Source organism: Urocitellus parryii, chromosome 5, assembly GCF_045843805.1.
Source record: "Urocitellus parryii isolate mUroPar1 chromosome 5, mUroPar1.hap1, whole genome shotgun sequence".
Lineage (NCBI taxonomy): Eukaryota > Metazoa > Chordata > Mammalia > Rodentia > Sciuridae > Urocitellus > Urocitellus parryii.
The window spans coordinates 75,558,997-75,572,222 of record NC_135535.1 but is presented as its reverse complement, the minus strand read 5'-3'; the positions used below and the strand labels follow the sequence as shown (position 1 = coordinate 75,572,222).

The window sequence follows — 13,226 nt, the reverse complement described above, 5'->3', positions numbered from 1 at the left end:
AAAAAAGCCTCTGCCTTTGTAAACCACACATTTTAACAAGAGGAGACTCACAGTAAACCACAATGTATAACAGATAAAATTAGTAATGAGGGCTATAGAAAAAGAAAAGGCAGGGCATGCCAAGGGGGATCCTGTGCACTAGGCTACAAGAGAAAGAACAATGTGAAATAAAGTGGAAAAAGTCAGGATCTCTGAGGGGAAAACATCTAGGCAGAGGGAGGGACAGGGGCATATGCCCTCAGGCAGCAGTGAGACTGGCAGGTTCAAGAACCAACAAAGTGGCTATTGGGGTTGCAGGATAAAGAATAAGTGGGAGGGTAGCAGGAGGCAAGGCAAGGGAGTTAACAGATGTTCAGAAGGCCAGGCCAACTCAAGCGAAATGGAGGATCACTGCAGGCTTCTGAGCAGAGAAGGAGCACACTCTGACTCCTAAGCTAAAGGGCAAAACAACAGAACCTTACGAGAGATTGGATTTGGAGTGCAAAAGAACAGAAGGAATGGACAGTTCTGACCTGAGCAAATGAGACAAAGAAGCCACCAGCTGAAAATGCTGTGCGATGAGCACAGGTTTGTAGGGAAGATCAGAAGTTCCATTTTGAATGTTAAATTTAAGATGATGGAGCCACCACAATTAGTTACGACAGTAACTTACATCAGGTCAACCTCTCTACCATAAACAAAGAGAAAACTTTACAAAATATACGGAACGAATGTTTTCAGATACTGAGTGTAGCAGCATAGGACTCAGACCCCCCAAAAAAAGGGAAACAAGAAGATGAACTTGGTTAGCTCTGGCTCCATCTAAGAGCATCTTCCACTCTACAGTACAGGGAGGAGGAACCCAGAGAACCACAGAATCACTGAACTGAAAAAACAGAAAATAATATCTGGAGAGTCAATAGCAGTCAGAATTTGCAAGACCAAGAAAAGAAGAGGCCAGAGCCGATCAGGGAAAGACCTCTGTAAATAACCTCATACAAGTCCCCGAATGTCTTTGATAGATGCTAAGTTTCACATGAGTTTAATAAGACTATGAGGCCAGGCCAAATAAATTACGAGGGAGCTATAAATTGAACAATTCCCAGAGTTTACACACAGCTATGACATGTTCAGGGTCTGACTAGGGAGATAACACTGAATATCTGAGATATTCAAGAGGAATCAAAATATAATCTTACTGAATCAACTAGCCATAATGTAAAGCTTCTCTAGATCTTCTTTAAAAAATACTTAAAAATAAATCTCAGAAAGATGGAACTAAGCTACAAACAATTTAGCTGCTTGATAAAGTTCAATACTCTTTAAAGGAATATAATGCAATGGAAATATTTAAAGAGCAACGTTATAATATCCAACATTGAGTGACCTAGTCTGTGCCTAACAAAATGTAAGTGAAACAGGCATGGAGTAGGCTGTACCCAAGGGGATTCAAGTTGGAATAGTGAAGTGGAGCCAGACTTGTTTTTCCCTTGTGTCTGGAGGCTCATGTGACCAGCGGAAGCAGGCCGGGAATCTCAGTCTGTGTGTGTGTGTGGGGGGGTGGGGTGAATACACTCAGAGACTAAGCCCAGGAAGGCTACATCTGTAAGCAACAGAGAGTGAAGGATCAGCCTCCTTGGCCCTTAAATGGATTTCTTGGGAGGCTCCTGAGAATCAGAACTACATATGAGATCGGTACTGTCTCGTCCTATAGGCAGGTCAATCTTCCTTCTCCAAAGAAGGCACCACTCAGTAAAGCCCAGGAGGCCTGATTAGACCTGAGCCCTACCTGTTGGAACTCCCCTCAGAGAACACTACAGAAGCAGTACCCTGGGAATGCACTGAACAGGCCCAAATGGACAAAACACAAATTGACTGTATGTCCTACCCCATTCCACCTCATACAGGCGAGAAGGGAAGCTGAGTCTTACATCAAACAGCTTCAAACGTAGGCTGATCCAACTGGCAGCTCAGCATGCAACACAAAAATAGCAATGGGTTATCAACACCCTCCCCCTTGCTTTATCAGTGCATAACTCAAGAAGAATTGGAAAGAAAGATGCTGAACAGACAGTGACTACCCAATCTGGTCAACTATTTTGAACACCTCAATGGAGAAGTTTCTTTCATTCTTCACTAAAACTTTGGATTTCATTTTTTTTATCATTTTATTTTATTTTACTTTTAAAATTCTTTCTGTATGTGTGAGAGAAAGAGAAGGAGAGAGAGAAAGAGAATGTGTGTGTGTGCATATGAATTCTGGCTATGCTGACTGGTTCAGGAACATATATACAAAACATATATACACACTTGTTTCTATCTTCTCTCATAGTTAGCATTTTTTAATACAATTATTTTTTCCTAGCCTTGTCTTTTAAACACTTGGGTTTTTTGGACTGCATATTTTGTTTTGGTTTTTGTATTATTTTCATTTGCTTATTTCTTTTCTTTATCTTTCTTATCGTCTCCTAATGGCCAAATTCTATTGTTCTCTCTCCATCTCTCCCAATACCTTGTTTCTTTTATTTTTCCCCTCTTTCCATATAAATAGCACTTGCTACATCTCTTTTGTATTCTCTATTCACTTTATGAAATTGTATTTTCTAACTTCCTAACCCGTTTCCTTTTTACCATAATTGTATTTTTGCCATCTTTTAGAAGTACTTGGTCTATATAACACTCCTGCCCCCACCATTAATGTCAATACATTCATTATTGTTGTGGATGACATAACTGACACCTACTATTTGCTTTAAAGTCATATCTATATCATGGTTATTCTTTTAATTGTTGACAACTGCTGAACCCAACATTCCTCTTTACTGATGGCAATTAATGTTGAAGACATCATAGTACAAACTGTGTATTTACTTTAATACTGTGTATTGTTTGTTGTTTGTAATGGTTGTTATTATTGTTTATATCACCCTATGCTATCAGGTTCTGGGAACCTAAAGGGACACTAAAATTTCACAAGTTATAGATTCTGCTAATGAACTAAACATTCCCTGACATTAATCCAACTTAAAGAAGTGAAGAGAAACAGTCAGAGAGGGAACTCAGGTCCCACCCCTTTAAATCTACATATACATCAAAAATAGAGAGAAGTCCCAGAACAAACAAAAACTACCCACAAAAGGATGTGCACAAAAAAAGAGGTAGGGGAATCCACCTCAACTGAAGCACAAGTTCAAAACCTCTGAAAACATGAGAAAACAGGCAAACAAATTTCCCCCCAAAATCAAAAATCCCCAACAAAGGATCCCACTGATAGCAAGATGGACAAAATCCCAGAGAAAGATTATTAAAAATTGATTATTAAAATGTTCAATGAACTAAAAGAAGATCTAAGGAGGGAATTAAGAGAGCAATTGCAGGAGATGAAAGACCACTTTAATAAAGAAAGAGAAAAGGTGAAAAGAAACCAAGCAGAACTCCTAGAAATGAAAGACACAATCAATAAAATTGAAAACTCAATTTAAGGCATAGCAAACAGACTGAATAGAACTACTGCCCTTGAACACAGAAATTTAGGCCTTAAAGACAGGCTATATGACCTTACTACACAGAAAGCAATAAAGAAAAAAATATATAGAACATGGCCAGAATATATAAAAACTCTGAGACAACTTTGAAAAACCAAATCTGAGAATCATTGGGATAGAAGAGAACATCAAGATGCAAACTAAAGGCATAAAGAACATTTTCAGTGAGATAATTACAAAAAAGTTTTCTACATCAGAAATGACAAATCTATATATAGGAGACTTTCAAGACCCCAAATATACCTACTCACATGAAAAGTTCACCAAGACATATCATAAACAAAATGCTTAACACAGAAAATAAGAAAAGAATATTAAAAGCCACAAGAGACAAATATCAGGTCACATTTAAAAGGAAACCAATAAGGTTTACTTCTGATTTATCAGCTCAGACCCTAATATCAAAAAGGCCTTGGAATGAGACATTCCAAGCCTTAAAAGAAAATAACTGTCAGCCAAGGTTACTATAACCATCAAAACTCGATTTCAAATTCAAGGTGGAAATAAAAAATTTCTAAGACAAGAATAAACCAAAAGAATTCATGAGCACTAAGTCAGCACTAAAAAGACTATTCAATGATAAATGTCACACTGAGGAAATAAAAACAATACCCAAAGGTCCCAAACAAAGTTCAATAGAAGAAAAATTCATCAAATGAGAATCAAGACAGGATAAGATATAGCAAAAAAATCAAAATGGCAGAAAACCACAAACACATATTCATACTAATGCTGAATGTTAATGGTCTCAACTCCCCCAATTAAATACACAGATTAGCAGAATGAATTAAAAAACAAAATCCAACAACATGCTGTTTATAAGATTCAACTTATAGGGAAAGACATCCACAGACTGAAGTGAAAGGATGGAAAATAATATTCCATACATATGGTCCAAGAAAACAAACAGGAGTAGCTATTTTCATATCTGACAAAATAATAGAAACCACATAAACACATGGAGATTGGATAATACTCTATTAAATGAAGAATGGATCAAATAAGAAATGAGAATAGCAATCAAGAAATTCTTAGAAATAAATGAGAGGAGAGATAAAACATATCAAAATCTTTGGGACAGCATGAAAGCAGTTCTAAGAGGAAAATTTTTAGCATGAAATGCATATTTCACAAAATTAATCCCAAATAAATAAGCTTATGCTTCACTTCAAGGCCTTAGAAAAAAGAAGAACAAACTAATCTCCAAGCCCATAGAAAGCAGGAAATCATTCAGATCAGAGCCAAAATCAATGAAATTGAGAATAAAAAAAAACACACACAACATCAATGCAAAAGAGAGTTGGTTCTTTGAAAAGATAAATGAAAGAAAGAGTGAGAAGACACAAATCTCCACAGATTCTTCTGAAATTCAGAGGATTGATAAAATCTATTCTGAGCTGAAACTGTATAGGTGCTGAAGAAAACATAGGTACTGGCACCAACTTCCTTAACAAGACCCAAAAAGCACAAGAAATAAATCAAGTGATTTTATTTTATTAAGTTTATTTGGCATCTCAATAAGTGAGATGCCATCAAACTGAAAACCTTCTCCACAGCAAAGGAAATGATTAAAGTGTGAAGAGAGAGCCTACAGAATGAGAGAACATACTGGGCAGCTATTCCTCCTCCGAAAGGGGATTGATATCCAGAATATACAAAGAACTCAAAAAAACTTAACTCATAAAAATCTAATCAGTAAATGAGAAAAAAAAAACTAAACAGAAACTTCTCAAAAAAAAGAAGCACAAATGTCCAACAAATATATGAAAAAAATGTTCAACAATCTCTAGCAATCGGGAAAATGCAAATCAAAACTGCCATACGAGTTTCTCTCACTCCAGTCAAAATGTCAATGATCAAGAAAACAAACAAAATAAAATGCTGGAGAGGTTGCTGGGGAAAAGGTACACTTGCAAATTGTTGGTGAGATTACAGACTAGTACAATCACTCTGGAAACCAGTATAGAGATTCCTCAAAAAACTAGGGATGGAGCCTCCATATGACCCAGTTGTCCCACTCCTTGGTTGCCGCAAACTGCCCGGCCCCGGGCCGGCTGAGTCCCGCTCCTGCTGCCGAGCACTGCCTGCGGCACCCCTGCTGAGCGATTCCCTGCTGAGCTGTCAGTGCACACGGGCTTGCAATCTTGCAACCCGGTTGGGTACAAAAACACAAGCCAGTCAAACTGAGACAAAGTTTTATTTAGAGAGAGGCCGTGTGCGTCCCCTAACAGGTGGGTCCGCCACGTGTGTGTTCTACCTGAGCGGGGGGGGGGGGGCTTCCACTTCCCCCGGAACACCCTCCTACCATCCTTTTCCAGCCAATGGGAACTCTCCCATTACAAGAGTGACATGAGTAACCTGAGTCCTGAAATGGGCCCAGCTAAACAGCATGAGTCCAATTACCATATGAATGTGAATTGCTGGCTGGCAGTCATTAAATCCAAAGGTGCCTATATCAATATTTTTGCTGTGGCTCCTAACACTTGGTATTTTCCCAAAACATCTAACACGGCATACTACAGAGATACGGCCACATCAATGTTTACAGCAATGCAATTCACAATAGCTAAATTATGAAATCAACCTAGATGCCCATCAACAGATGAATGGATTAATAAATTGTAGTATATGTGTGTGCTTATATGTATGTGTATGTATGTGTGTGTGTATATATGTGTATATATATATATATATATATATATATATATATATATATATATATAAACATGCACACACACGTATAATGCGATTCTACTCGGTCATAAAAAAATATGAAATTATGGCATTTACAAGTAAGTGGATAGAAATGGAGAACCTCATACTAAGTGAAAGTAGCCAAACTCAGAAACTCAACAGATTTTTTTTTCTCATATGTGGAAGCTAGAATAAAACAAAGGAAAGTTGGAGGGATGGATAGGATAACATAAAGAACCAATCAAATATAAATTAGTAGAAAAGCAAAAGGAAGTCTAAGAGTAGAAGAAGGAGAATAGGAAAGGGGAGGGAGGATGGGAAGAAAAGTAGAGGAGGGATCATTAACTGAAACCCATTTCCATGCATGTGTGAGTTTGTCAGAATGAATCCAATTACTATGTATAACTATAAGCTCTAATAAAAATTAAAAATAAAATAAAACAAGCCTTTTGTGCTGGAGATGCACCTCAGTGGTAGAGCACTTGACTAGCATGCCTGAGGTCCTGGGTTCAATCCCCAAACAACACCACCAAAAAAAAAAAGTGGGGGACTTTGATTTTATTAGCTATATTCTTGATTTTGAAAACGTATAAATACAATTGCATCTGATGTGTCTTGCTTAAACTGAAAAAAAAAAACTTTAGCTCTTGAAATTGAGATCTTATAATAAAAGAGAGGTAGGAATATTTATATCATATGTCAGCCCCTAGGATTCAGTCATAACACAATGCTTAGTCTTGTATTGAGTATCCCACAACTTGGAGTATATCATTGTCAGTAAATTATCAAGGACATAAGTTTCCAAGGAAATAGCAAAGTAGACACTCTTAAGAACATAGCATATTTTACAAACATCAGTGAAGCATCAAAGGTCATCACCTTAGCAAAACAAAATAAATTGGCTTTGATGTTCCTTAAATATGAAAATAAATAGATCCAAATGAAAAGAAAGATTCAATAGAAACAGCCTAACTAATAAGAAATGGCACAGAAATAAAGTAGAGGTTTCAAAATTAAATCAGGGTATTCATGCATTTGGGATAGACTGAATCAAGGTGATGTTCAAATTAAATTAACATAGCCATGCACAAATGAGACAGGGAGATTTTCTAAGACAGATACTAATGAAAAAATACATTATCTTTGAATGAGACCAATATCTCACATTATAATACATGCTTTCCTTTCCGAAGAACTCATATACTGAGTATGTCATTTTTAGGGTCATAACATCTTTTCTCTATCTCATTCAAACATCTTCTTAAATGTCACTTTCACTGACCACTCTATTTTGTAACCTTCCCCTGCCTTAGTTTTCACCATTGCACTTCTTACCATCTAACATATTTTGACTTGTTTAATTTTTGTTTTTTATCATTAGGATGGAAACTAGAGTTTGTATGTATTTTGTTCACTGATGTATTCCCAAGAGACTAGAACAGTGCCAGGCACATAGGAGATTCACTGTGAACAAATGAACAAACAAATGAACCCATCAATCCAGTCATCCATAAAAGGGAGGGAGCAGATTGTATTACTATATTTTTTTACTTTAAAGAGAGAAGAATCACAGAGAAATTTTTGAAAAATAATTTGTTCTAAATATGAAGGATGGCAAATTTGTTGCCTCTCTGAAAATGAAAATCTTTAAGATCACTTGTCTATAAATTTATTTTTAGAAATTAAAATCACCAATAAAATATCTTGCAGCAGACCTGCTATTATAAACAGAGTGTTAGTACAGGACTGACATTACTGTTTTATAACTTAGGAGCCTCAATTCATTGATCTCAGTGTACATCAAAAAATATAAAATAGGTATCTTAAAACAGACATTAGTATGGCTGTAATAAAAGAAGGTTCTCATGTTAGATATTCATAACTTTTAATGTTTATTAAATCTGAACACAAGAAACCAATAAAGAGCAAAAGCACGTGGGATAAACTTACTCAGCTGCAGTAAAAATGTGGGTAGAATTAACACAGATGGCATTGATGGGACTATCATGACCCTTCATCTCTCCAACTGGCACAAAAGTATCCATGTTCCAGAGCTTCAAAATGCCCCCTCTGCAGCCACTGAGCAAAAGTGGGTGGCCTGGCACCACTCCCAGGGCACAGACCCAATCTTTATGAGCATTAGGAACTTGCTGAAAGGAAAAAGAGAAATAAGGAGCTTAAGGGGCCCCTTCCAAACTGACATTTTCATACCAAAATAAGTTATACTTTTATTAATAAAACTCAATATTTACAATGCTAAGTGGTGTGAAAATTATAAAAGTTCATTTTCTAGGTAGTCACTGAGTGATGTAAAGAAATGAATCTGTAATTTGCTCCCAAATTTGCTCACTAATCTCCATAATTATTATAAGTATTGAAGACTTATAATGTTAATAATCTGTTGATTCTAAAAAAAAAAACCTCAGAATGCTTACAGGATTTTTCAAAATCACATCCTTCTCATGAGCAGTAAGTATCTCTTCTTTCTCCAAATTTATTATGTATCTAATAAAATGAGCTTGAAAACTACAATGTCATATGTAGAGTACAAGACCTACTCCATAAAAACATTGGTTCAAACCTTGGGTGGAGAATGTAGAGGCCTCAAGTTTTTTGCTGAAGATCATATGCAATCTACCTATTTCATAATGAATAAATAACACTTGCAAAACAAGACTATATAGCCACAGTCTATGCATAAATATATGCACAATATGAAAATCAGAACCATGAATGTATATCTATAAAAGAAAAGCTTCTAATGCAGTATGTGCGTCTGTTGTCAAGTTTTTCTATTAATATTCATGCTACTTGTTCTTTTTGTCTTCATCTGCTGGTTGCAAGCAAGAAAGTGCTGGCAACTGTAATGCATACGTATGTGTGTGAGTGAGCATATATATGGCATAAATATGTAAGGAAAAACCTGAAATTGTAAACAACTTCATCTAATTTCTTCCTCTGCTAGAAAGATGCATAAATATTTGAATTTAACTAACAACAAACTATCCATTCTGTGGGAAATGAGAGCACCACCACTCCTGGATGCATGAGAATACTCCTACAGTTGAAAAATCATGGATATTACTCTTAACCTTAACTAAACGTGCTACTGTGGAATATATGTAGAAAAAGCAAAACAAAATGAGAAACTGCAACTGCTCTACTCCAGGGATTATTATATTTAACATATATGATGTATGTAGGGCAATTCCAGATCTTTCAACTCTTACCAGTATCTGATCTCTTATTTAGCAGGTATTAAGTGTTGAGTGATGCCCTTCTACCAATTAGTAACTGTGGTACTTGACAATAAACCATTTTTTTAAGAGGGAGTCCTGATTAATGTTATTTTTAAACAATAAAAATCTATATAGAAGCTCTTTGAATTCTTAGAATAGAGTACTGAGGGGTTTTGAAATGCTTACTTCATACCGTGAAAAAGTTCAGCATTACCTGAAGAAGGTCTTTTTGAGCTAAGTCCCATTTCTTGATTCCATTATCTCTGGACCCACTAAATAGATTATCCCCTTGAATGGTTAGCGCTTCTATGCCATCATAATGAGGGGGTTCAAAATTGTGGGTGGGACTCACAGTTCCAAGAGCCCCTTCAGTTACATCAAACATCTATTTTTAAAAGAAAGGCAGAAAGAAAGCAGTTATTCCATTTAAGTTTTAAATAAGTATACGTGCACATTTATAGAAACACATATACATACACAAATCATACATAGTTTGTTATAATATTTTACTAAGTTAAATGAATTAATCTGATATGAATGACTGAGGGTGAACTGAGCCTTATTCACACCAGTTTGGCCTGTATGTCACATGCTTTCAAAAAAAGCCAACCAGATTTTTTCACGTATAAGTAAACCACTTGAATCAAATGTATGAAATATGATATGTCAAGAGCTATGCAATGTTTTGAACAACTAATAATAATAAAATAAATAAATAAATATTAAAACTCAAAAATTAAAAATTAAAAAAAACATATAAGTAAATAAATGACAAGTTCAGTAATTTAAAATACTACATTCAATCCAGTTGAAATTCAAATAAGCCATATGGCTGTTATTTAACCAATATTAGGTGATCTGCAGTCCTGGGGGCCATCTCTAGTTCCCCGAAGCTGGTGTTCAAAACCTCTGTGCTTTTCTGAGTTGCCTTTATCTCTTCTAGCAATGGCTGAGGCCTTCCTAAGAAGACTTGCATGATCCAAAACACTCTGGATTCTTCCCTCCGTGCTGTTTCTCTTCATCTTCACACATGCTCTTGCCCTTCCTTCTCCACCAGAGGCTGCCATGTGCTTACTGTCCAAGGCTCACTTCTAGGCTCCGACTGGAACTCCCACCACTGTATCAATGGCCTCTCCTTCATCACTCTTTCCCTCTCTACTGAGCCCATTTCCAATGCACAGAGCTTTGAGCTACTCTCTCCCTTGGCTGTGTCATCAATGAGAATTCTTGGAATGTCTGCTTCTACTTGAATGGCTCCCAAAACAACATCTTAGTCTTTGCTTATCTGGAACTATGACTTGCTTTCTAACGGCCCGTTGGCTGCATAAGGATGTCCTCTGTTGGGATCTCAAACGCAACACTTCTAGATAGAAACTATTTATCTATTCTCATCTTATCTGTTAATTACATAAAATTCTAAAGGCTATAAATGTTCTACATAAAAGATGTTAATAATGAATTTATTTATTCATTGGAAGACTAAGCTAAAAGATCTTTGAAATCTCTCCCAATCTATATCCTATGAAAAATGAAGATATGTGATTAAATAATAGTGAAATCAGTGACTGTGAATGAGGAAAAAATAGGAAGAAAAAAGCAAAGCCTAGAAAAAGGAAACAAGAAAATTTGTCAAGAGAAGGGAAGGAGGTCCTATGGGGCTGGGGATACAGTTAGTAGAGTAGTTGCCTCACATGCACAAGGCTCTGGGTTTAATCCCCACCACCACAAAACAAAGAAAGAAAGAAAGAAAGAAGGGGTTTCTACACGAATTGGAGTACTTCAAATCTATCATTTAACTGGCAAATAAAGGGGTTGGGAATTTAGCTCAGTGGCAGAGCGTGCACCTGGCATATGCAAGCCCTGAGTTCAGTCCTCGGCCCTGAAAAAAAAGAGAAAAAAAATAGGAAAACATACTTCAGCAAGACTCTAATACATACTTTGATGTAATGATCCTTAGAGCCAGTGATGATTAGATCTTGTCCACTGGAAATCTGTTCTACAGTAAGGCACATAACAGGGCCTAGGTGTCCTGTTAACTTTCCTGTAGACTGAAACCTTTAAAAAGAAAGAAAAATGATTTTATTTGAAAATATTTCTTAGCATGATGAGGCTAAGCCTCAACATAAATAACCTATATTTTCTCATAAAATTGTTCACTAATTTCCTTCCTTTCCTTCTTTTCTTCAATATGGGGAATTGAACCCAGGGCTTCTCACAAGTACTTTTCCACTAAGCTGCAACCCCAGCCCTTTATATATATATATTTTTTACTTTGAGACAGGATCTCACTACATTGCCTAGCCCACCTCAAATTTTTTGATCCTTTTGCCTCAGCCTGCCAAGTAATTGGGATTCCAAGTAAGTACCACCACACCTGGCCAAATAAATTTTCTTTTTGGTTTTAGTTCCATCTAAATGAAACTCTGTTCAAATCAGAAAAAAAAAGCCAAACTAGAATATTCTATGATAGAAGTGGGAGAGTCTTATGCTAGCTATTTGAGAGTTGATTAATGTCATTTAGATAGTAAATAAAAAAAGCAGAAAAATTTTGAAAGTTTGCTTAAGGTTGATTTGAACTCCCTCTAGGTAAATTTTAATCTGTTAAAAATCTGAACAGGTTATAGACATATAATTAATATTTTTAGGTACAATTTATATTTGAATAAAACAATACCAGCAATATAATCATGAAGTCAGAAAAAATAGGAGAAAGTGAAATATTTTATTACATACATATACACATTTTCACATATACACACATATATGCATACACATTATATATACATACATATAAGTACATACATACAGACATATATACCAATGGACACACATATATGTATGTATGTGTATGTCAGAAAATAGATGGTCCACTTCAATTATTATAAAAATATGAAAATCACCAGGACAGATATCTGGCTAGTAGAAAAATATGTGATATAAACTGTCAGAAGGTGATAATGACCCTGTTTCACAGTCCTATCTCAAGTCAACCTTCTGGAATACTTTCTGTAGGAAGAGAGTACTCTGTATTTCCTGGAATTGTGAGCCTCACTCTAGTATCCTGTCACAGTCTGTAAATAGCTTTATCCTTCATCACAACACAAACTCCAAGACAGTAGAACCCACAGTTGTCTTGTTCAGTATTTACTCCAAGGACCTACCATACTGTTGGTGCAATGCCTGCCATAATTAGTGTTGAATAAATATTTGTAAAGTAATAAATAAATGCACCCAGGTTGGGGATGTAGCTCAGCAGTAAAGCACCTGCCTAGCATGCACAAGGCCCTGTGTTTATCCCCAGCAGCACCAGGAAGAAAGGAAGAAAGAAATGAAGGAAGGAAGGAAGGGAAGAGGGAAGGCGGGAGGGATGGAGGGGAGAAGGAGGGAGGAGGAAGCAGAGCACCCCTCACAGATTTGGCATAAATAAATTAATGTTTAGTGAATAAGTGAATAAGTGAATGAATAAAACAGGAGGACATGGTTTACAAGAAAGGAAGGAAGAAAGGAATGAAGGAAGGAGGGGAGGAAGGGGTGGAGGAAGGGAGAGAGGGAAGGAGGAAGGAGGGAAGGGAGGAAGAGAAGAAGAGATAGGTTCCTTTCCTGCCAAAATTTCAAAAACTATAAAAGAAGCTAAAACAAGCCCACAACTAATGGATAAAAGCTCAAACGTCATGGCAAATAAAAATTAAGTGGAAGACAAATGCCTTACATTTCAACTTATCATTTGTTTTCTTTTAAATCACTTTGTCTTCTTAACATTTTATCTTTC

The 13,226-nt window shown here is 36.2% G+C and overlaps 1 protein-coding gene across 1 annotated transcript in view; it reads right to left on the bottom strand.

The window, feature by feature from the left end:
• The window catches only part of Kif21a (kinesin family member 21A), a 145,280-nt gene that overhangs the window by 2,568 nt on the left and 129,486 nt on the right, over positions 1–13,226 (bottom strand). The window contains exons 35-37 of the mRNA XM_026393914.2: positions 11,395–11,512; positions 9,672–9,842; positions 8,169–8,368 (exon numbers count right to left, since the gene is read on the bottom strand). Of these exons, the coding sequence (XP_026249699.2) occupies positions 8,169–8,368; positions 9,672–9,842; positions 11,395–11,512 (489 nt within the window). The remainder of the gene's footprint in view (positions 1–8,168; positions 8,369–9,671; positions 9,843–11,394; positions 11,513–13,226) is intronic.